Source organism: Oryctolagus cuniculus, chromosome 5 (genome assembly GCF_051225735.1).
Source record: "Oryctolagus cuniculus isolate XC-2025 breed Fujian yellow rabbit chromosome 5, ASM5122573v1, whole genome shotgun sequence".
Taxonomy (NCBI): domain Eukaryota; kingdom Metazoa; phylum Chordata; class Mammalia; order Lagomorpha; family Leporidae; genus Oryctolagus; species Oryctolagus cuniculus.
This window is the reverse complement of record NC_142871.1, coordinates 108,540,687-108,566,541: the sequence shown is the minus strand read 5'-3', so window position 1 is coordinate 108,566,541 and position 25,855 is coordinate 108,540,687. Positions and strand designations below refer to the sequence as shown.

At 37.1% G+C, this 25,855-nt stretch overlaps 1 protein-coding gene across 1 annotated transcript in view; it reads right to left on the bottom strand.

Moving 5' to 3' along the window:
* Positions 1 to 25,855, bottom strand: part of EYS (EGF-like photoreceptor maintenance factor) — a 1,804,868-nt gene that overhangs the window by 306,977 nt on the left and 1,472,036 nt on the right. Inside the window, 1 exon segment of the mRNA XM_089333540.1 lies at positions 12,436 to 12,541. Coding sequence (XP_089189666.1) covers positions 12,436 to 12,541 — 106 coding nt within the window.

The window sequence follows — 25,855 nt, the reverse complement described above, 5'->3', positions numbered from 1 at the left end:
TTCCTAGTTTTGACTGTGGCCCTGCCAGTCCTGGCTGCTGTGGGCATTTGAGATAGTGAACCCATGTTTGCGAGCTTTCTTGCTCTCTGACCCTTCCTCTCTGTCTCTCTGCCTCACAAATATCAAAAGAATTTAAAAAATAAAAGCAAAATAGAAGCCCTAACACCGCATTGGAGAATGTGCATTTGCTTTCACATCCTTTTTCCCTCACATGCTGTGTCGGTTTATATTAATTGATCTAATGAACATGAGTTGGCTTTTTTTTTTTTTAATTAGCTGAGATAAGTGTTTCCCTGTCAATACAATATGGGATCTAATATGAATTTTCAGACTCAATACACCCAAAGTAGGATCTTTCTCTCACTGAGGATCTCTGATATCATTGTGCATTGATCACACACCTGGAAAGGCAAACCTCTCACTGCTTTGACAAGTGTGCGGTTTTAGCAAAAAACTGATAGAGGATTGAAAAATGCCCTCCTCTTCTGTCAGCCATAGGCAGATATAAGGGAAAATCTATGGTGCTATCTATGATTTATTAGACCATTAAAAAACAGCCAAACAGTGGAAGTAGATGGCTCTTGTATTTCTTCTGATCCCAGGCCCTAGCTTAGTTGGAGCCCCAAAATGTGTAAAAAAAAATCAGCTGCCATTGACTGCACATAGATAACCATTAAAATGGTTGACTTCTTCTATCCCCAGACTCTCAATTATCCAAGAGCTGCCTTTTGTGTGTATAATCATTCCTAAGGAGACAGGTCTTTAAAATAAGTCTTTTCTAATAACTCTTTGTGAATCAGACTATAGAGAATAGAGTTTGACATCAAGATATGATCTTACAAGATAAAAGCACAGAGAACAGACATGGACAATCAAGGAAGAATCATCAAGATAATAGAAAAATATGAATGGAGACTGAGGCAAAAGGACTCTACATCTGACAAGAGTGAAATGAACATTCCTTTACCTCTCAGAGTTTCTGTTTAAAAGAATATGCCTGCTTTTTTATATATGTGTGAATAAAATAAGCAAATATGGGAAGGAGAAGCAAACTTCTAAAAAAAAGGGGTTTGTGGATGAAAAGCTGCACTGTTTTCTCTTGGGTTCTGTTTTAAGTTTGGGCATTGCACACATTTCTGTAAGGATATCTTGATTCAATGTTTAGTTTTATTTTACAGCCTCAATTTTGTCTGAAGTTAAATGTCTTTTGTGTTGACGAAATAGGGGTAGGTAACTGCAAATATACTTATCTTTGTCTAAGAATGTGATGACTTACAATTGAAATGAACTGCTTAATTTAACAATTTTTTTATATTGTCTAATTGTATGCAAATAAATGCACAACCAGAATTATTGAGTCTTGGAATAAAGTTGGATAAATGAAGTTGGGTAAAATGTTCCAGAAGAAAGATTCACTTAAATAACCTTTTTCATGTAAATAAGGCTTAAGCTCTTAAAAACTGTTTAGAGGCATTAAATGACAAAGGATCAAAAGGCAGAAACAGTATTTATCTAAATCCACAGTTTAAAGTTAAAAGTTAAAAGATTTCAGTTAAAAGATTTCACTCTCTCCTGCTTTTCCTTATGGTATAATAATCTACATACCATGTTTGTGGTATTAATTCATATTCATTTTTAGGGTAGGGTCTCTGGCCTTATAATCTCTGGATTCTCTTAGAACAGTTTTATTTTTATTTTATTTATTTATTTATTTATTTTTATTTATTTATTTTTTTGACAGGCAGAGTGGGTAGTGAGAGAGAGACATTTGCTGTTGGTTCACCCTCCAATGGCCGCCGCGGCTGGCGTGCTGTGGCCGGCGCACCGCACTGATCCGAAGGCAGGAGCCAGGTGCTTCTCCTGGTCTCCCATGCTGGTGCAAGGTGCAAGTACTTGGGCCATCCTCCACTGCACTCTTGGGCCAGCAGAGAGCTGGGCAGGAAGAGGAGCAATGGGGACAGAATCTGGCGCCCTGACTGGGACTAGAACTCGGTGTGCCAGCGCCGCAGGTGGAGGATTAGCCTATTGAGCCATGGCGCTGGCCGAACAGTTTTATTTTAAAAATAGGAATTTTGATATATGATTATTACAAATACCTGTTTCTTGAAACTCAATCTTATTTTCCCTTAATTTTCTGCTTCTCTTTTAGGCCTCTTTTACTACTTTCTGCCATGTTAGAACCTTGCTATTTTGCTAGATTGAGCATGTAGGAAGACCTTACCAGATGCAGTTCAAGAGGAATGTCACAATATTAGCCTAGAATACCTTGCTATATTGAATACATGAATATATTATATAGAGTACAGGGTAATGCATACTTATATGAAAGTTACTTAATGACTTATATAGTTAGCATGAAGTAGTTCACACAGAAAGTTTATACTTTTAGAATTGTTAAATATCAGTGAAGTTCTCATTGGTCCCATATTTCACATATAAGTTTGATTCTTTTTAAAAAAAGATTTAATTTATTTGAAAGGCAGAATGACAGAGAAGGACAGATAGAGAGAGAAAGATATCTTGCATCTGTGGGTTCACTCCCCAGATGGCTTTAATGGCTGAGGCAGAGCCAGGCTAAAGCCAGAAGCCTAGAATTCCATCTGAATCTCCCACATGTGTGGCAAGAGTCCAAGCACTTGGACCATCTTCTGCTGCTTCCTCAGGCACATTAATAAGGAGCTGGATCAGAAGTGCAGTAGCCAGGACTCAAACTGGCACTCTGATATGGGGTGCTGGCATTGTAGGCACACACTTAATCTACTGCACCAGTGCCATGATGCCATCTCTAAATATTGATTATTCAGGTTTTCTGGACTAGGAAATGCTATTAAAATTATAACTTCTCACCTTGTTGAGGGGAAAACCGAACTTTAGTGAAGCAATCAACAAATTGAGTTGCTACCCAGTGAACATATTGATCTAAGGAAGTCTAAATACTTAAGAAATGTCTTGTTTATAAGGAAATTAACCATAATCAGGGAAAATAAATCATAAAGAAATTAGCTAACAACAATAGTCTACAGGTCAGCAGGACAACAGACTAACAAGCCCTGGAACTTCCTTCTGTCATAGAGATAAATGCAAAAATGATACATGTACCAATTCCTTTATGAGAAATCTAGAATACAATTAAGAGTGAAATGAAAGCAAGTTTGAAATCAACTATGTAAGTATTTGATAAGATTCAACATCCCTTCTTCATAAAAACCTTCCACAAATTAGATATAGAAGGAACATTCCTCAAAATTATAAAGTCTATATGTCACAAACCAACAGCCAATATCATATTGAATGGGGAGAAGCTTAAAATATTTCCCTTCAGATCTGGAACAAGATAAGGATGCCTACTTTTGCCACTTTTATTCAATATAGTACTGAAAGTTTTAGCAAGAGCAATTAGGGAGGAGAAAGAAATAAATGCCATCAAAGTGGAAAAGAGGAAGTCAGATTATCCATGTTTGCAAATGAAATGACATACTATATGAAAAAACCTAAATACTCCACCAAAATGCTGTTAGAATGATAAACCAACTCAGTAAAGTTGCAAGTTATAAACTGAACATACAAAAAACAGTAGTTTTTTTGTGTGCTAGTGATGAACTCAGAAAGCAAAATCAACAGAGAATTCCCTTCATAATAGCCACAAAAAATCAAATCAAATTTAACCAAAGAAGTAAAATGTGGGGAGCAACTCGGACTAGACTGTTACTGGAATTAAGACTTATTCTATGCATCTGCTCTCCCACAATATGGCGCTGAGAAGGGAGTAACAACTTCTACGCAGCTGCCTCTTGCCAACTTGAGTGATGACCTGCAGGAGCTGATCCTGCTCCTGATTGGGGGAGAGCAGCATACTCGGCCTGTGGGTAGCAGAGTTGGGATTGGTGGAAGAGGACTATAAAGGAGGAGAGAGACAACATGCACCAGGAACATCTGAAGGAACCCCTGAGCAGCCCCCGAGAGAGCCGGCCGGCAGTGTGCCACTCCCCCGCGGAAGTGGGGAAAGTGGCAGGGGGAACCGCCCTTCCACAGAGGTGGAAGGGACGGTAGCTAACCCGGGAAGAACCAGCAGCAAACCTGGGGAGGGCCGAGCAGACAAAAGAACAGCGCAGGGTCCTGTGTCGTTCCTCCGCGAAGAAGGGGAGTGACAGTAAAAGATCTCTATAATGAAAATTATCAAACACTAATGAAAGGAATCATAAAGGACACGCAAAAAATGGAAAGATATTTCTTGCTCATTATTGGACGAATCAATATCATCAAAATGTCTATATTACCTAAAGCAATCTACAGATTCAGTGCAATCCCAACCGAAATACCAATGACATTCTTTACAGAGTTAGAAAAAGCCTGACATTCATACGCAATCATGAAAGACCCAGAATAGTCAAAGTGAATCTGAACAAGAAAAACCAAGCTGCAGGCATCATGATATCTAGCTTCAAAGCATACTACAAAGCTATAGTAATTAAAACAGCATGGTACTGGCATAAAAACCAATAAACAGTTCAATGAAACAGGATAGGCAGCCCAGAAATTAATCCACATATATAAAGCCAACTGATCTTTAACAAAAGTGCTCAGACCAAGTAGTAAAGTAAGGATAATCTCTTCAACAGATGGTGCTGGTAAAATTGGAGATATATATGTGGAAGAATGAAATTAGATGCATATCTCTCATGATATACAAAAATCAACTCAAGCTGGATCAAATCTCTAAATTTAAGGCCGGAGACTATGAAATTGGCAGAAGAAAATATAGGAAAATAGGGGAATACTCCAAGACATCAGTGTAACATATGGCTTTTTGGACAAGACCCCCAAGGCACAGGCAACAAAAGCAAAATGACACAATGGGACTGTAGCAAACTCAGAAGCTTTTGCACAGCAAAGGAAATGATCAATAGAGTAAAGAAACATCCAACACAGTGGGAAAAATATTTGCAAATCAAAACCACCTCTCTGACAAAGGATTAATATCCTGAATATATCAGCAACTTTAAAAACTCAATTAACAAGAACAAAACAAATTCAGTGGATAAATGGACAAAGGGCTTCAATAGATAGTTCTCAAAAGAAATACAAATGACTAACAAATATATGAATAAATGTTCAACATCACTAGCCATTGGGGAAATTTGAATCAAAACTACGATGAGATATCACCTCACCCCTGTCAGAATGGCAAAAATCCAAAACACAGAGAGTAACAAATGTTGGCGAGGATGTGGACAAAGAGGAACACTTATGCACTGTTGGTGGAATTGGAAAGTAGTACAGTCACAGTGGAAAACAGTGCAGAGATTTCTTAAAAAACTAGAAATAGGCCGGCGCCGCGGCTCAATAAGCTAATCCTCCACCTAGCAGCGCTGGCACACCGGGTTCTAGTCACGGTCGGGGCGCCGGATTCTGTCCCGGTTGCCCCCCTTCCAGGCCAGCTCTCTGCTATGGCCCAGGAATGCAGTGGAGGATGGCCCAAGTGCTTGGGCCCTGCACCCCCTGGGAGACCAGGAGAAGCACCTGGCTCCTGCCATTGGATCAGCGCGGTGCGCCGGCCGCAGTGCGCCAGCCGCGGCCGCCATTGGAGGGTGAACCAACGGCAAAAGGAAGATCTTTCTCTCTGTCTCTCTCTCACTATCCATTCTGCCTATCCAAAAAACAAAACAAAACAAAACAAAACAAAAAAAACAAAACAAAACAAAACAAAAAAAAACACTAGAAATATATAGCCAAAAGCCTTGAACACAATGTATCAAAGAGATACCTGCACTACCATGTTTATAGCAGCACTGTTCACAATAGCCAAAATTTGAAACCAAAGAAAGTGTCCATCCTCAGATGAATGGATAAAGAAAATGTGGTATATTTACACAATGGAATATTATTCAGCTACAAATAAGAATGCAATTCTAACATTTGCACCAAAATTGATGCAACTGTAGGATATCATGCTGAGTGAAATAGGACAGACACAGAAAGACAAATATTTCATGTTTTCCCTTATATGTGGCAGCTAAAATTCAAAAGCAAATGAATAAACAAACAAAATAAAGAAAAAGAAATGTCTATGTATCAGTATTGCTCCAAATATAGTTTTATAAAACTTTATTTTATACCTTTGCCAACCCAATGGTTAAGAATATTCTACTACTCTAGTTTTAATGATCTGTGATTCTTTAGAATTTACTTCATATTGGTGAAATGGTCATTTTTTCCATTCGAATGTTGTCTATAGCTATTGTCTGTGTTCCGACTAAAATAGATTTTTTTTTTTTTTACTTTTTACTTGTTAAACTTCTTATTCAGTGAAGTATAAAGCCTTTTTACTATAATATAAATTTAAACGATGCTATCTCAAAAATTAAAAAATGACAGAGGGAGAAGGAAAGAAATTGGGAGGCAGATGGGGGAAGAAGGAGGGGAATCTCATTATGTTCTTAGAATTGGTGGTCGTATTTTATTCAGATTTGTAGATCCCGCCACAAAGTTACAAAACATAAAAAAAAAACAAAAACAGAAAACATGGCCCAATCAAGGGAAGAAAAAAATTCTTCAGAAATCATCCCCAAGGAAACACAGGTATATGATTTGTCTGACAAGGAATTCAAAGTAGTCATCGTGAAGATGCTCAACAAGTCAGAAAAATGATGAACAAAATGAGAAATCAATAAGGAGAAAATAAATAAATGAACCAATTATAAATTTTGGATCTGAAAGGTAAAATGCCTGAATTAAAAACTTTGTTTAAATAGTTTAACAGCAGATTTGATAAAACAGAGGAAAGAACCAGTGACCTCAGACAGGCCACTTGAAACTATCCATTTGGAGGAGCAAGAAGAAAACAATAATGAAAAAGAATGAAGAAATGCTAAGGGACTTTCTGAAAACCATCAAGTAAATTAATATATGCAATATGAAAATCACAGAAGGAGAAGAGAGAGAGAGAGTAAGGATAAGAACCTTATGTGAAAAACAAGAAAAACAATGGTTGGAAACTGAGAATCTAGAAGGGAAATGGGCATCCAGAATCAAGAACCCCAAAGGGCTCTAACTGAAGAATTTCACTCTGAGACACATTACAATCGATTTATGAAAAGTCAAGCAAAAAAAGAATTCTTAAATATGCACAAGAAAAGTGATTTGTCATGTAAATAGATGCTCATATGGGGATACTAGCATATTTCACCATGGAAACCTTGCAGGTCTGAAGGGAGTGGCATGATACATATGTAGTGTTGAAAAAAAGCCCAGACGATTCAAAACACTATATCTGTCAAAATTTTCCTTCAGAAATGAAGAAAACCTGAATATTTTCCCAGATAAATAAAAGCTGAGATAGTTCTTCTTTGGACCTGCTTTATAGGAAATACTAATGGGAGTCATTTAAGTTGAAGTAAAAGGAAGCTAGATAAAAATGCTAAGTTATATGAAAGTCTAAAGTTTGTTGTTAAGAGTAGATATACAGACGAACACAGAATACTGTAACAGTGGCATATAAATCACTTTAGATTTTGGTATAGAAATGAAAAGACGAAAGTATAGCCATAGATATGTGAAATATGTTTGTGAACACACAATATAAAAAGATGTTATTTTGACATTAATAACAAAGTTTACGTGAGAAAAGAAGTAGAGTTTTGTATGTGATTGAAGTTATCAGCTTAAAATAGGCTGTTACAGCTATAAAACATTTTATGTACTTCTCATAGTAACTGCAAAAATACCTATGAAACATATTAAAAAGAGAAATAAATCAAAGTGTATCACTTTAAACTTAACAAAAGACAAATGAAGACAGCACAAGAGGAAAATGAGAAAAAAAACTAGACACAGCAACAAAATGACAACAGTAAATCCTTTTCTATCCGTATGAATATGAATATAATTGAGAGACAGAATTAATTAAGAGACAGAGTGGCAGAATTAATAATTAAACCAGATTTAACTCTATTCTGTCTGCAAGAGATTTACTTTATATTTTAGAAAGCAGACAAATGGAAAATGAAAGGACAGAAAAAGATATTGCATGTTAGTGGCAGCTAAGAGGAAACAGAGGAGCTACACTATGTCAGACAAAGGAAACTTTAAGTCAAAAGTGTCACAAGGGGGACAGTGCCATGGCTCACTTGGTTAATACTCCACCTGCAGTGCCAGCATCTCATATGGGCGCCGGGTTCTAGTCCCTGTTGCTCCTCTTCCAGTCTAGCTCTCTGCTGTGGCCCGGAAAGGCAGAGGAGTATGGCCCAGGTCCTTAGGCCCTGGTACCCACATGGGAGACCAGGAGGAAGCCCCTGGCTCCTGGCTTCAGATCGGCACAGCTCCCGCCGTTGCAGCCATTTGGAGAGTGAACCAATGGAGGGAGGGCCTTTCTCTCTGTCTCTCCCTCTCACTGTCTGTAACTCTAACTCTCAAAATAAATAATAAAATCTCAAAAAAAAGTGTCACAAGAGACAAAGTAGGACATGATATAATGATAATACAGTGGATTCACTAGAAACAGAAAATAATAATATATTATATACCCAATATCAATACATGTTAACTATATATATGCTCAAAAAGATGTATTTTCATGTGTATATATATTTATATCAATGCCCAACATCAGTACTCCAAATAAATGCAGTAAACCATGACAGAACTTAAAGGAGCAGCAGATAGCAACCTAATAATAGCAGGAGATTTCAATAGCTATCATTCAAAGATGAATAAAACATTCATATGAAAAATAATAAGGAGGGGTTGGCGTTGTGGTAAAGCTGTCTGGGATGCTGGTATCCTATGTGGGTGTCAGTTCGTATCCCAACTGCTCCACTTTTGATACTGCCCCCTGCTAAATGCCTGAGAAATGCAGCAGAGGATGTCCTTGGTACTTGGGCCTATGTCACCCAAGCAAGAGACCCAGGTGAAGGTCCTGGTTCCTGGCTTTGGCCTAGCTGAGCTCTGGCCATTGTGACTGCCTGGAGAGTGAACTGACAGATGGAGGATCTCTCTCTCTCTCTCTCTCCTTCTTTTGTAATTCAGAATTTCAAATAAATAAAAATTTCTAAAAGTATATAATAAGGAAACAAAGTCTTGAACAACACCATGGACCAAATGCGTCTCATAAATATGTACAGAATTTTTCACCCAACAGCATCAGAATACATTATTCTCAAGAACTTGGAACATTTTCTGTGATAGATAACACAAAACAAGTTTTAACACATTCATGAAGTTTGAAATCATACCAAATATCTTTTCTGACAACAAACGAAATAAAATTAAAAATCAGTATCATAAAGTGAAAGTTATGCACAAATTAACATATTCATGCATAATCAATGAGTCAGGAGGAAATCAGAAACTTTCTTGAGACAAACAAAAAATCTAACGTATCAAAATACATGGCTTGCAGCAAAAGTAGTTCTAAGTAGTTCTAAATGGTGCTAAATGACTACATTAAAAAAAGAGGGGTGAGTGCTTAGCTTGGTACTTAAGATTTCAGTTGGTGCTGCATGTTGTGGCACAGTGGTTAGTTGTCATTTTAGAGGTTTGGTTCCCATATTGGAGTGCCCGGGTTTGCATTCCCACTCTGCTTCTGATCAAGCTTCCTGCAAATGCCCTTCCTGCAAATGCAGGTGATAGCTCAAGTACTTGGGTCTCTGCCACCTATATGGGAGACATGGATGGTGTTTAAGTCTCTTGGCTTCAGCCTGGCCCAGCCCTGGCTGTTGTGGCCATATGGGGAGTGAACCAGTTGATGGAAGATAGATCTCTCACTGCCCCATCCCCAACTCCACTCTGCCTTTCAAATAAAGATAAATAAATGGAACGTAAAAAAATACACTGGTTGGGATGCCTACATCCTATATTGGAGTGCCTTGGTTCAATTCTTGGCTCTGGCTCCCAATTCCAGCTTTTTGTCAATATATACCGTGGGAGACAGTATGTGACAGTTTGAGCCATTCAGTCCCTGCTCCTATGTGTGAGACCTTGATTGACTTCCCAGCTCCACAGCTTTGCCCTGGTACAGTTCTGGCCATTTCAGGCATCTGGGGATTGAGTCAGCAGATGGGAGCTTTCTCTTTCTCGCTTTGTCTCTTGACTTCTCATATAACAATATGAAAACAAAGAGAAAAAAGAAAAATATTGGTGAATCTAAATTTACCCTGAAGGAATTCAAAAAAGAAGCACAAACCAAGTCAAAAGTCAACAGATAGAAGGAAATATCATGGTAGAAATAAATGGAATAGAAACAGAAAAACAGTACACAGTAGAGTCGGTTGCACCCCTTTGTGGTCATGTGACTGATGGCAGCTGTGGTCTACTGGGGCTGCCCAACATCGAGAAAGAGTGATGTATCACATATTCCTAGCCTAGGAGTGGGGCAAAACTTAAAACTGGAAGTATGGGTTTTCCACAGAATAGTTATTGCTTTGGCACCATTATGAAATCATTGAATCATCCTAAAGTGGGAATTTCTATGCATACTATAACCCATTTTTGGATTTGGGGCTAGTCTAAGAGTCTCAAACACATACAATCTCCCCAGGTGTGCCAGAGCTAAGCTAAGGGGATAACGTAAGCTGGGCCGAAGGCAAGGAAACAGAGACTGGTAAAATCCTGTGACAGCTCTGAGAGTAGCAATGGTGAACAGCACTGGAGAGTCTCAGTAGTTTCTCTTTTCCACCTTAAAATTACCCAAATTATTTTCAATGAAATTAAAAATTCCATTCTCATGGGTTAGTCCTTGTTTGTGCATTTGTATTTTTTTGGACATTCTGATCAGCTTTACTTTAGCCCAGAGGCAAGGTGACTGATTTGTAAAAAGGCTATATATATGTCACATCTACCATTTTCATCAACAAAAATATATTTAATGAACACCTGCTGCATTCTGCTTATCAAAGATGTGAACCAATAATGTCTAAATTACATGTTATTTGCGAGAGAATATGGAACTTTCAATAAAGATGACTGAATAGAAGGAGTTAGTAAAGATGTAATAGCACTGAATGCTCTACAGTGTTGCATTTGTCTTCCACTACTTGTTTATTCCATGTATTAAAGTCTAAATATTTGACCCTCTTGGGTCCTAGGACAATTTTTTTAAATGAAAACAATTTTATTCCTACCCTAACAACCCTTTCAAACAGTCCTGAGTCTGATTCAGTCAGGAGAATATTATAAAGGAATAAAAAGGCATTGAGAATCAGAAAGCCAGGGGTCAAGTCTCTTATCGCTGTAAAATTGTGGACAAATCTGATAGTTTCTTAGCCACTGAAAGGAGATAGTTATTCTCGGTTTTCAGGGTTCCTGTAGAATAGGTAGTGCATATGACCATATATAGAAAACATCATGTGCTTATGCGAATGACAGTGCTTCTTTTGGGTGCTTATATACACTCACCATGAGTCTATATAAAAGAAATGGAAACAAATCAAATTTCCAATTCATTAGGGCCATTCATATTGCCAGCTTTAATGTGCACCAAAATTAGCACTTTGGAGCTCTAATTATACAGATTAACTCTCCATGATGATCAAATGAATCAGAAATTCTTTATCTTAAATGTATTGCAATAAAGTCATACTCAGAAGTGTGGAATGAATCACATCATTAAAACTGAAAGAATTTAGCAAATTGCCTGGTCTCTGGAGGGACAGACATCCTTTTGTCTTTCAATTTAGCTTCATTTGATGTTTCTAAGAAAAATTTTCTGGCCAGTGCATGTCAGAAAAACTGGCAATGGACATCTTTTTTTAAAAATTTTTTTTGACAGTGAGAGAGAGACAGAGAGAAAGATCTTCCTTCCAATTGTTCACTCCCCAAATGGCTGCCACAGCCAGTGCTGCGCCAATCCGAAGCCAGGAGCCGGGTGCTTCCTTCTGGTCTCCCATGTAGGTGCAGGGCCCAAGGACTTAGGCCATCCTCCACTGCCCTCCCGGGCCACAGCAGAGAGCTGAACTGGAAGAGGAGCAACCGGGACTAGAACCCGGCACCCATATGGGATGCTGGCGCCACAGGCAGAAGATTAACCAAGTAATCATGGCACTGGCCCAGCAATGGACATTTAAACAACACAGCACCAATACTCCCATATCATAATACAAGAAGATAAAGTTTTAAGAACTATGTAATATCTGGCTAATATTTCCCTATTCCTGAGCTATCTCTTTTGTAAAAAATTTAAGAACAATATATATTAATTCCAAAATGTGGCAGGAAAATCAATTTATTTTAAATTTAATAAAGCATTTTAGTGCCAGGAAACATTAAATATATTTAATTATACCTAAAACATGAGATGAATTTCCTGGTGCTTTGTTAAAGAGTATTTATAAGGGAATTTGTTCAGTTAAGAAATAAGACTAATGCCTACTAACTTAAAAGCAAAGACTTAGAATATTGAAGGCACATTGAGTATTTGCAAACAGGTATTTGCATACCTACCTGAGTATAGGTTGTTTCTATGTTTTTCTTCTGCATTGGAGGTTCTCCACCTGCAGCCATTTCAATCATGCAAGTAACTTCAGGGCTACCAATTGGCACTGTGTAGCTAGAAGTGAAACAGAAGAAGCCACTGTTGCATGTGTTACTGGCAACAACAGAGTACCTTCACACATGGGTGGTAAGTGCTGCTTCAATTAAAGAGGTGCTTTCTGGATCAAAATAATGCTGAAACATGGCCTCAACCAAGTGTGAATTTTTTATACAGTTTCTTAACACTGTATTTCCTTTTTTTCCTCCTTACTTTTAATCAGGAATTTAAATGCTTTCAGAGTTAAGTCCCCAGTAAACAAAAATAGTTTTACATATATAAGTAGGTGTTGAAAGATTTTAAGTGCTAACTGTGGTTGGACATATGGTCTCAGTCATGTAGGAGACTATTGAACAAGTAACATTAATGTTAAGTGACCCTAAAATCCCTAGGTAGAAATTTCCCCTCCCTAGCCTACAGGCAAAATAGAAATGGAATAAGAAATGAAAGCTACATACCCCTGAGCAGCAAGATTACACTGTGATACAGCTATCAGAACTCAGAAAGCATGCTGCTAATGTACTGGCTGGTACTGTGTCTCAGAGATAAAGAAAAGCGTAAGGTTAAGGGAATTTGAAGAATGAATAGAAGAAATGGTCAATACACAATTGAAAATTAATCAGAGACTTTAGAGTGATGTGATCCGATGAATAGGTACATATATATCCTGAGGTATTTTGAATCCTTTTTAAACTGTTTATTTAGAATTTAAAAAAGAGCAATTCAGAGGGTATTACCTTGAAACAGGCCATTTGCAGCAAATTGCAACTTGCATTGTTATGAAGTTTATTTCAAAGAAATAGCATTAGAAGTACAGTGCTGATATTAGTGGTGCCTATTTCTGCAAACTGAGAGTGTGGAAGATTTCTTCATTTTTTGCAAATTTTCCAAATTTTGTACATTAAACCCACCTACATTTTTAAAAAAGATTTTATTTATTTGAAAGGCAGAGTTATAGAGAGAGGCAGTCTTCCATCCGCTGGCTCACTCCCCAGATGACCATAATGGCAGGAGCTGCTTTGATCCGAAGCCAGGAGCCAGGAGCTTCCTCTGGGTCCCTTTCGTGGGCATGGGTGCAGGGGCCCAAAGACCTGGGACATCAGCAGAGAGCTGGATCGGAAGAGGAGCAGCCGGGACTAGAACAGGTGCCCATATAGGATATCGGCACTTCAGGCTAGGGCTTTAACCCACTGCTCCACAGCACCGCCCCTCCCCCCATCTAAATTTATTTTTAATTTTAACTAATCTTTCCAGTTTTCCTGATGTAAGAGATTCCATAGGTGCAAAATTCTCAGTGCTAACTCCAGGGAAACTCCTCGCAAATCGGACAGTTGGCCATTCTACTTAAAAAAAAAAAAAATTTATTAAAAAACAATTAGTTACATAAATTGCTAATCCTTTTTCTTAAAATAATTTTGTAGAGTTAATTGGGAAAAAAAAAAACAAACAAACTAACCCTTGGTGACTTCCTCCCTTTCCCATCCAAATGGCACAGCTGGTTTTGTCTCCTCCTACCTAGTGCTGCAAATTTGATATGGTTCTTCCAATTAATCATCCCACTCGTTTCCCGCCTTCACTCTGGTTTTCCAAGGTCATTTCTAATTCTGATTAGATTATCATAAAACAGTCTCGACTTCTACGAATTTCCCACTTGTATGAGCTATGTATTGACAGAAACTCTGAAGCATGTTTCCTGTCATTTTTGATAAGGCCAAGTTGACATGTATCGGTGCTTTACACTGGAGATGGAGGGAAAAGCCTCCATGGATGCACATGTCCTTTTTCTTAAATAAGATCTCTGTTCATTCAGAGCTTGTTGAAATAAAATCCTGAACTGCAGTTCTACAAAAGTAACCCACACTATTTGTTTTCTGTTATTCCCCCTCTTTCTTCTCCAACACTTCAACAAATGGTTGATTCCATTGCCTGCTAACTGTATGGACTGTTTCAGAAATTGATACTCTAATTATGTCAGTTGTTTTCTACATGTAGACTCTGATCACATTCATTTTTATAATGTCTTGTATTTTCTTATAGACCTTTGTCATGAGAAACAAAAAATGCTCTATAAACATATTACACATTTTGCTCCATAAATTGATAGAGGAAAAAACTGGGTGCATATCCCATATGCTTCTCAAGTATTGTTGAGCCTAGCTAAGTCTAATGATTTAAAGACTCAAGGATCATATTTTGAGATAATCCATTGACAGGCTGAGTGATCTTAGGCAAACCACTTAACCTTTCTTCCCTGAAGTGTGATTATCCACAGAAGGGAGATCATCATTCTTAGCTCATAAATGGTTAGTGAGAACCACATTATTTAATGTACATAAATCATTCAGTGCTAATATTAAAATCCAAGTAAAAGTAATTATTTGCTGACTAGGCAGGAATCTCTAAAGAGATTTTTATGAAAACAAATTATAGTCATGTTGAAGTGTTCTAATATTGCTTGTAATGAAGTTTTAAATCAAATACTCAAGTTGTGTTATTTTAAAAACTAGAATTTGATGAAATAGACCTTTTTTCAGGATCATTAACACAGCGTTTTGTTGATCTATAATCTTTAGGTATGCTAAAAGTCAATTTATTTGGAAAATTTTTAGAAGACCCTGCTCATACTGGAAGATCAGGGCAACTGAAATGAAAGGGAGGATTGTAAAAATGTAAAAATGAAAAGTTGACTAACCAATCAACTAAATCAAGCACTCTTATATAAAGTAATGCTATCCAGCCATTAAATAAGAATTACAGGGGACAGTGTTGTGGTATAGCAGGTAAAGCCAAAGCCTGTGATCTCAATATGTGCCCTGGTTGCTCCACTTCCAATCTTGTTGCCTGGTAATGGCCTGGGAAAAGCAGTGGAAGATGGCCCAAGTGCTTGGATCTTGGGCTCCCAAATGGAAGACCTGGATGAAGCTCTTGACTCCCTGCTTTGGCCTGGCCTGGGCTGGCCATTGCAGCTATCAGGGGAGTGAATCAGTGGATGGAAGATTCTCCCTCTCTATGTGTTTCTTCCTTTCTCTCTGTAACTCTTGCAAATAAATCTTTAAAATGAAGAATTTTAGAGTGGTAAGTAATAACATGAGAAAACATATGAAATAGAAAAATAGATAATTTGGATTATATGATATCATTTTCACGGGAAAATGCATAGAGGAAACACTAGAACTCTTTCAGTAATACTATCAATAGCTATAACTGTATACTGAAAATGATGATTTTAAATTTGTTAAAATTTGTGTCTTAAAATCTTTTGAAAATCGAACATAATATTTTCAATTTAATCTTTAATTTAAGATAAAACATTTATGAAACACAAAGATAAAATAATTTATCAATATTTAATTGTTTTGTATTAGTTCCTGTGTCTTCCTTCCAGGTATACTTTTTTATCTATTTTTTTTTACTAACTATATCTTTAATAGTTTTTGTATCTATGGATAGCAAATTCATGTATCACATTTCATATCTCCCAGGAATAATAGTTTAACTCTGAATGGACTCTGATATTAATCTTTTCTTTTAGGATTTTAAATATAGTACTTGAATATTTTTTCAATTTATTATTTATGTGAAATCATTCTAAGTTCAATTGAAAAGTGTTATTATTTATTTACCTTTTCTTTCTGGCAGCTGTAAGATCTTGCCTTTATCTGTGATAATGAGTCTAGGTATAAATTAATCACTATTCCTCTGAAATCCTTAGGCTAAGTACTCTTATGATCTCAAGAATTATATATTCTTTCCGTTTTAGAAAATTCTCACCTAAATCACCTCAAATAATGCCTCATGGTATTCTTTGAAATTTTTAATCTTAGGACTTACACTTTAGACATTTTTGGAAGCCCATAAGGTATCCTTTAAGTTTTGCAATCAAATTTTTATTCTTTTTGGAAAAATTATCTTGATTTCTCTGTCATGTATTCTTATGCATCACTTAGTTTCTTCAACTATCTATTCAGTTTTAAATTTCTATGAGTATTTTTATTCCAAATAACTGGAATTTTTTCTGTGACTTTGTGTTTAATTTCTTTCTGCCTTGCTTTTTATAATTTCTTATTCTAAATAAAACTTATTCCTGTATTTATGCTTTCTATCACGTTAAAAACACTTATTTTAGAGTTTTTGTCAGACTCTTCCATCAAAATTCTTTTGCCTAGAGTGATTCTTGCTGATTGGTTGCTGATTTTCTTGTTTCATCGTGTGTTCTGACATTGCTCTGTGCAGGTTCTCTTTGAATGGAAAGTTTTGTTTTTTAGATTTCCCCCATTCCCATTTCCCTTCTGTACTCCTTTGCAGTGCTCAACCTTACCTGCCTAATGAGAACCCCTATGATCTTCTGATGCCTAAATCAGAATTTTGGGTGATGGACATTTGGTAACTTTGTCTTATGGTGAAGGTATCCATAGGTCTATTCACAGAGCTGACAGTCTTATACAGTTAAATTGCAATTCTTTGGCTGCATTTTATTATCTTCATAGACAGGGAGCTTGCTGAAAGAGTCACAGATGGCAGCCTCCCCCACATGCATACACACATGTGTATACCCACACATAATATGTATATATGTACACAAATAATATACATACAAGTATATGTATATGTATTATCCATTGACTATTTTATGGATTATGTCTGGATATATCTATCTTTGTATATCTATATCTATATAATATCTTCCATAAGTGTTGAACAAGTATGAGAAGGTTTCAAAAATGTTCATGAAAATGCCTATTATGAAAACACTATGCACAAATTTTTTTTGCCACCCAAATAAATTCAGTTCTGCCTGCCCATGAACTTTTTAAAAGCCCCTTGTAGTTTGTTTCCATCACCATGATGAAACTGAGCTGCCCTGTTTCTAGAACTGTGTCTTGGCAAGTTTTCAGCTTTACCTCTTTTGCTGCTTGGTGTTCTTGTCTGCTTCTTGTCTTGGGAGTTGTTTATTCTGTTTTGAACTTGCCTTTCTGTTTTTTGCTGTCTGCTTTGTTATTTTCTCTCTAGCTGCTATGTGTTTGACACTGAGGAGGAGCATTAAAGTATGAAGTTACAGAGTCGTTTTGACCACAGTCCCACATTTTCTTTTATTTTTATCTTAAGAGAAGACAACAAGAGAAGATGAAACTAAGACCTTATCTTTGAAGGGCCATGTAAACAGAAAGTTATATTTAATTTCTGAGAGGCAGAATGAAGCAAAGTTAAACAAGCCATTTAGAGGTGCCTTTATGATTTGCAGTTCTAAATATGGAAGGACTAATTTCTTTGGCTTTTTCCATCTCAGGTTTGTTTTGTAGTGAAGGCATTTGACTGCGTCTGTCTCATATTTTTTTCTAGTGGTATATTTCAAAAGCACGTAAGTGTTTTGTTTTCCTTCCAGAGAGAAAAAGGAAGTATGGATTGTTTTTCTCTGTAAGGTTCCTATGTTTGATAAGTCAAATCTTGGAGTTACATGAGATGCTGATAGTAAACCATAATGAAATTAAATGCTTTAAATAACTACCGCAATGCCTTGCTGCAGGCACATGAAACACAACTGATGTAATTTCAACGTGAAGCTATGATATAACAGTAACAAAACTAGACAGCACCAACTGCTTCTAGAGAATATGGCAAAATTGGTTATGCTATTGAACTCTCACATGTACAAAACATACATGCTCCTTTCTCTTGTCACTAGGCTTGGCTATCATCCAACAATGATGCCAGTTTGTTTATTTTAGACTTTGAGGTGCTGGTGTTTTTGACAAGTTCCCCTCCCTTTTTTATTCCTTCCTTGATTCCTTCCTTCCTTTCTCTGTTTCTTTCATTTATCTGAGTTAGACATTTAAAATTAACACAAAAATCAGTTCTCTGTATGGGAAACTTGCAATATAAATTGCAAATAAGTGACTTTCCAGATTAACAAATACTGAATTTATAACCAAAAATAACTAGCTTATGTGTTTATTGAATTGAATGCGGTTGATTGCTTTAAAGTGAATGGAAAGCATATATATTAAGCGCCAGCTTGGAACGTTCATTTCAAAGAACCGTCTTAGGCTAGATTTTGGGTTGTTAGAGGTTAAGTTCCATTGCAGCAGCTCTGTTCTCCATGTTCAAATGCATGTCTTAGCTGAGTTGTGACACTTAGCTCTGCATAAAAATAGCTGGTGTGGACACTCACAGCCCAGGGACTCACTATCAGCAGATGGCAGTAAAGGTACACAGCAGAGAGGGAGGCACCATAAAGCATCTGAACCCTACAAAGACTAACTTAAGATTTAATTGGCGGTGTGATTGTTTCAGCTCCCTGTTTGTAACAGGAAAATATGGGGACATATATTTTGAAGATTATAGGGAAGATATATGAAGATAATATGGGAGAACCTATCCAGAGACATCCAGCTTTTCTTACCAGTTCACGTATCAATGCAATGATGACGACTGTGTGTGCAAATTTAGGAAAATGCTGTTACTTAAGAGTATGATGATTTTCATGCATCCCTCGCAGCACAGCCATATTTCATAGTTGTATTTCAGTACAACTAGGAGCAAACTAAATGTTAAAATAATGTAAGAGATGGGTCAGGCATAAAAGATACAGTGTCAGGGCACTTTATGAAACAAAAACAGTGTGAACACACAAAAAGCATCCTGAAGCAAGGCCCCTTCTCTTTTTTAAACTAGCATCAGGAAACTGGCGAGCCCAGCCATTCAAGCAGCCTGTACAGAGTGTTCCTTGACCTCTAATCAGTGATTCTTGTGAGAACTCCCTGTCTCTTTATCACAGTCATGGCATAGTCATCAGTTTCTGATTATTTTAGGTAGTCTTCCCTCTGAGTGACAAATAATGTATTTGTACATAATAATAAATTACAGAGAAAACCAAGCCATTTTCCTGTGTAGCACTGATATGAAAGAAAGGATCTGTGATGATTCCCCAGGACTGCTGAAGCAGGAGCTTCACTTACACCCTTGATTAACCACAGCAGTCATCAAGGGAACAGCCAACCAGCCATCATGGCAGAGATTTCCCTAGAACTGTGATTTCACTTCTGAGTACACTACCCGGTTCCTGTGCGAGGGGCCCCACAGCATATTGGATACATTCCAAGGTTTCTAGGTAGCTCCTCTAGATATGTAAATGGCCCAAATTCCCTGTTAAAAATTCATCTACTTATTTTCACTTTATTTGAAAGGAAGAGGAACTGAGAGAGACAGAGACAGATTTTTCATCCACTTGTTCACTACCCAAACTCCCACAATAGCCAGGGTTGAGCCAGGCTAAAGCCAGGAGCTCAAAACTCAATCCCTGTCTCCCACGTCAGTGGCAGGGACCCCAGTACATGAGCCATCTCCTGCTGCTTCCTAGTGTGTGCATTAGAATAAAGCTGGAATCAGAAGCTTCAAATCCAGGCACTTCAATATGGGATGCTGGTATCCCCAAAGAGCATCTTAACTACGGTGCCAGAAACTCACACCTCCTGCCCCCTCCCTTGTTTTTAATCCAGTAAAAACATTCACATAATGACCAGTACAATTAGACAAATTATCCAGAAAGTTTGCTGAGTCCCCACCCCCCCCCATTTTTTACACACAGGTTTCACCTGGTTGAATGTGGTGAAGGTACTCTAGAGCAGGCTCAGGAGAGCTGATTTTGCACATCTTTTCCCTACTCCACATTCAGAGAATTCATGTTGGTAGCTTGAAATTGAATATATAGTGAAACTATTTTAGCCAGGGAAATTAGCTAAAGATACAAATTGGCTTCCCCTCTGTCTCCCATGCCCTATTCCCAAGAACTAGCTTTTAAAAATTAGCACACTTGGGATCAGCATTATTACACAGAGGGTTAGGCTTCAGCCTGCAATATTGGCATTCCATATGAATACCAGTTCAAGTCTCTAACTCTTCCAAATAAATAAATATTTAAAAAAAGAAAAACAAATTAAGAACACATCATTGAGTTTCTTATACATTTCTTAGCAGCTGTTAAGCATTCTCACAGAACAAGGGCATTAAGGAAGGCTGCACAGTTCAAGTTCATTGTTGACATTTCTCTTGGGATTTCAGTAGAAAATATTCTCTATTTATAACTTATTAACTCATAGCTCTCGATTGGGTCAGTCCATTTTGATGGTGAATGTTCCTTCCAAGAGTATTGCTACTAAAACTTACATGTATTCAGTTTATAAATAGTAGATAATATTTTATTTTTAACTCTTCACTTCCAGTATTTATTATTTGCTGAGTTTTTAATATCAATTTTCGAGGTATGTTTGCATCCAGTGCTCTGAGTAATCCAAACTCAGACACAAAGCATATTTTGAGAGAATGAGTTTTTCCAAATTAAAAAAATTGACTTAAAATGTTTTACCAAATTCAAACACAAAGCAATTCTGATTTTATTGCATGTGGAGATTAACTCCCATGAGATTGTAAGTGAAGTTGAAGATGCTTTCTTCCGAGAAAGTACATGTATGTCCCTGCCATGTTTTTTATATATATTGCAGTGAGAAATTCTTTATAAAATTTCTTATGTTACCAGTAAATGTGTCATTTCCTTGTTTTCTAAATGCTATAGCTCCTGCATGTTAGTACTATTTGTAACATGTAATTTTCCTGGCAGTGTATTTTAATGGACATTTATGAAAAATGTTTTAATGCTAAAATTGTTATATTGTATCATGTTTAATCCAGTGAAATGAGTAAATATACTAGCTTTTAGTAGAAAGGAAAATATGCAGATAGATAACAGAGATGCAAAAGATTTAAATATCAGAAGCACCCTCTGAGCCAAACGTTGTTAATATTCTCATCACTCTATGTATAAAAAGGCAATGATGTGATTCAGATAGGTACCTCTTTGGTTTCATATTTCTTTGCCAACTAGCATACCATCTAAGTGTCCCTTGCCTCAGCTTCTTTAATTTACAATCAAGAACATCTGTTTCTTATTCTTACACATAACATTTTTAATTTTTTTTAAGGTTTTACATGTGCCTTGTCCTCCTCTGTCTTTCTTAAAATTCTTTTATGATTTCTTTAAAAAAGATTTATTTATTTATTTGAAGGTCAGAGTTACAGAGGGAGAGGGAGAGAGCAAGGGAGAGAGCAACTGCTGTTCACTCCCCAGATGGCCACAATGGCCAGGGCTGGGCCAGGCCTAAGCCAGGAGCCTGGAACTTCATTGGAGTCTCCTACTTGGGTGGTAAGGGTCCAAATACTTGGCCATCTTTAGCTGCTTTCCCAGGCTATTAGAAGGGAGCTGGATTGGAAGTGGAGCAGCTGGGAAACAAACCAGCACCCATATGGAATGTCAACATCACAGGTGGCAGTTTTACCTGCTACAACACAATGCTAGACCCTAACTGTCCTTCTTTAAGCCTTTGTCTAACATGGCTTCTCCACAACTAAAGTCTGCTAGAGAGAGAGAAGAAAGGTCAAGTTAAATTCTTATACCAGGAAGACTTTCAGTTTGGAGGTAACACACACAAAATTTTAGAAATTTAGAAAATCTAGGGCTGGTGTTGAGGTGGGGTAGTGGGTTAAGCTGCCACTTGTAATATGGATGCTGGTTGGGGTCCCAGGTGCTCCACTTCTGATCTAACTCCTGCTGATGCACCTGCAAAGTCAGCAGAGGATGGCCTAGGTGCTTGAGTCCCTCCCATCCATGTGAGAGACTAGAGTGAGGCTCCTGGCTTTGGTCTGGCTTTGGTCTGGCCAGCTGGGGAGTGAACCAGCAGATAGAAGATCTCTCTCTCCCTCTCTCTGTTTCTCTGCCTTCCAAATCAATAAATTTAAAAAAATACTTTAAAAAAAGAAGTTTAGAAAATCTGTAAGTAGGTTGGATTGATGAGTATGTGCAATCAGGCTTCATAATGGAAGGAAGAACTGTGAACTCTCCTTTAATTTTGAGTCCATTTCTTATTAATAGCTTTTGTGAGAGCACTTCTAATTTAAAAATTGAGGGGAATTTAATTGAATAAGTGATCATGATGATGAAAAAAATGCTTTGTTTTTCACTCTTACAATAAAGGCACAGCATTTCTGAGTTTTTCCTGATAAGAAAAACAATTACACTAAATGTCTTGGAATTTTTCCAAAAGATGATATAGTAAATACTCCAAGTGGAACCAAAATCCACATCATCCCAATTAGAAAAATCATTCATAGCTTGAAATAATTTAAATATTTGCACTACTTGATACAAATAGCAAACTAAATTATTGTAAATCTTATAGTCCCAAGACCACAATGAAATTTAATAAACTCTAAAACAATGTTTTATTTGTATACTGTCAATGCAAATATAATTTAAGGTAGTTTTGACATAAATTTAAAAAGTAAACAATAGAAGAAAAAGGCAAAATTTATCACAAAACAAAGCTCAAAAGAAATGAATATTTCAGGCAAATAATCTTAAATAAAAGAGAAAATGGATATACTGATTCAATTGATAAGTGATCAAGTGGCTATCAAATAAGAAATAGTGTAGCAGGGGAAGTGGAGGTGAATAAAGCAGTTGTCACCTGAAGATCCCTGCAGAATGTAAGGAACAAAGATGATTGTCATTCTCCTAAAGGCCAGTTGTCACTGGAACCGAGGGAGAATGCAACAGTACCACACCAGCAGGACAGGTTAGTTACTGAGAGCCAGCAGATTTGTGCGACATCTTGAAGAGTCTGTTCAACAGTGATGGCAGGTGATGCTGAGATGATTTTGCTTACAGAACACAAGCTAAGACCTCTTGATTGCCAGGTTCTTAAGGTGAAATGAAAGTAGGGATTTCCAAGTGCAACTAGCTTTGATTCTAGGTAACAAGTATCTTCTCCTAATGTTAGCTTTTATGCTCTTGTTTAGCAAAGTTAAGTTCAGCACCTGGTGCTTTTGTGCTGCTCTGTCCTATCTCCTATTATAAGTGACACTTGGCCAATCAATACAGACAGGAATGCAGTACTTCAAAGAGACAGAGATTTTTATGGGATGTATATTTTTATTAACAATGACTTCTTATAATGGGATTATTTATTTAATAAATATTTATGTAGCATATATAATGGACTGAGATTTATTCAAGTATTTAAAAATATTCAACAGTATTTATCCTATGAGATAAGTAGATACTTTTTTTTCTATTAAAGATGAAGAAATTAAGGAAGTGAGCGGTTGAATAATTTGAGACCCACACTATTCCAGGTGGCAGAGGGGAGTTTTAAAACTAGAAATTACAGTTACAGAATCTGTTCTGATGCTGTGCCTTTTGATACCTAAAGGGGGTATTATAAATGTCCTATCATTAACCTCCTTTTCATCTTCCTTTACTTCCTTTACTTATCTTTGTCTCCACTTCTCACCCTCTTCTCTTTAGAATGCTTTCTCCCTCCAATTCCCCTTAATCATAATCTATCAACTGTATTACTCCTGTTTCCAGTCTCTTTCCTAATTCCTGTCCTTTTCCTGAACCCTCCCAAGCTGCCAAGATGTCTATCACCAGGACTGAATCTGTTTATGAGTGGTAAGGGGAGCAACGGCTCTGCAAGCAAAATCAGGAGGGGTTCCACAAACACTCCTTTGGGACTCTGTTAATAGAAACTAACAGAAATGAAAGAGAGGCACACTACCACACTGTAGTGTTGTGCCGTGTTGGTGCCAGGTTCTTGGGAGAGTACATGGAAAAGAATCATAGTACCTGGAAAATATCTGGGAGTAGCTTACTGGGAAAACCTGCGATCAAGTGTCATGAGATATCAGGCATCTTAGATGTGGGCAACAATTTGAGGGGCTGAAGATGTTCAGGAACTTGCATTAGTACAATGTAGGATCTCATTTGATTGCAAAGTCTGGTAAAAATGAGGTCATATTGTATTTTTCCACAGTTGTCTGTTTTTCACACTGGCCTTCTGTTTCACAGAGTGAGGCTGTGTGTGATTCTCCTTGGTAACCTCAGCAGACAGTACAGGGTTTGATGTATCACACACTAGAAATGCACATTTGCTGAACAGAAGTCAGTGGACTTGGGTCATCTGGAACCCAGCAGGTCAGTGGAAACATTTTCTTAATGAAACCATTTCCCTTTACCTGCTGGCTGCCCTACCCACAGCTGAAGGACAATTCTATCTGCTCTCCCTGTATAAAAGGCTAGTCTTTCAGTAGATCCACTCATGAATACAAAGTGGAGAGGACTGTCCATGTGCTACTGATGATAGGCTAATTCTCAAACTAACTAGCACGCTATGTGACTTTGGGTCGGTTACTAAAAACCTCTATGTGTTTTCTGATATTTAAGGGATTTTAAGTATTCTCACTTCCCTTCTGAACTCTTCCATATTTATAATTTATTCAATTATTCTATATGAGAAAATGTGTTGAGAAATCAGAGATCCATGCTGAAAACCTCCTATTCCTGTTTGATGTATAACCTTGTCTTATGCATAACTATGATGCCAAGTTTATTGCCACTTAGTCCTGAGATGTGATATAAAGTATTGTAGCTACTGTATGTGATTGAATTTGGTTTTAATTGCTTTTTGGGAAGGAAATATAGCCCCTATGTATGACGAAGGAAACTTAAATATTCAAGGATTTTTACAAATTGTAGATATTTTGCTGATACACAATGAAGCAAATGCTATAAAAGTATGTGTGTGTGTGTATGTCTCTGAGCTAAGTTCAGGAATCATAATACACTTGAAATGCATGCCACCATGGGCTATTTCATTTGAAGGCATAAATCAATGAAATTTTTCTGGAAAGTAAATAAAAACATATTGCGACTTAGACATAGTATAAAATTCAGGCTGAGATCTTGATAACACACTTTAGGAGAATATTTAGTATTTTTTAGTTTTTGTTTGTTTATGTGCTTCTTACATTCTTATGAAATCCAAATTCCTCCAAGTTCCACACTAAGAATATATTTTGACTGGCATATTACTTTACATAATAATGAACTAATACCCTCAAATATTTAGGTTTTGCAATTTCACAGTTGAATAGTAATTATCTTTTATGTGGTGTCTCAAGTGAAATTTCATTTTAGTAACATTTTTGGTTTTCATATCCGGACATGGACTATGTGGTAGAAAAACAACCCTTCAAAGATATTTTTCTGTCCTAATTCTTAGAATCTATAAATACTGCCTTATTTAAAAAAATAGTCTTTGCAAACGTAAGACTTTGAAGTGAGGAAATAATCCTGGATTTACTGGTTGTGTACTAAATGTCATCACTATTGTTCTAACAAGAGACAGAGAGACTGGAGGAGAAGGGGATGTGAAGATGGAGCTAGGGAATGGCAGGATTCAAACAAAAGCCAAGGAGTTATCAAGCAGTGCTGGCAATGGC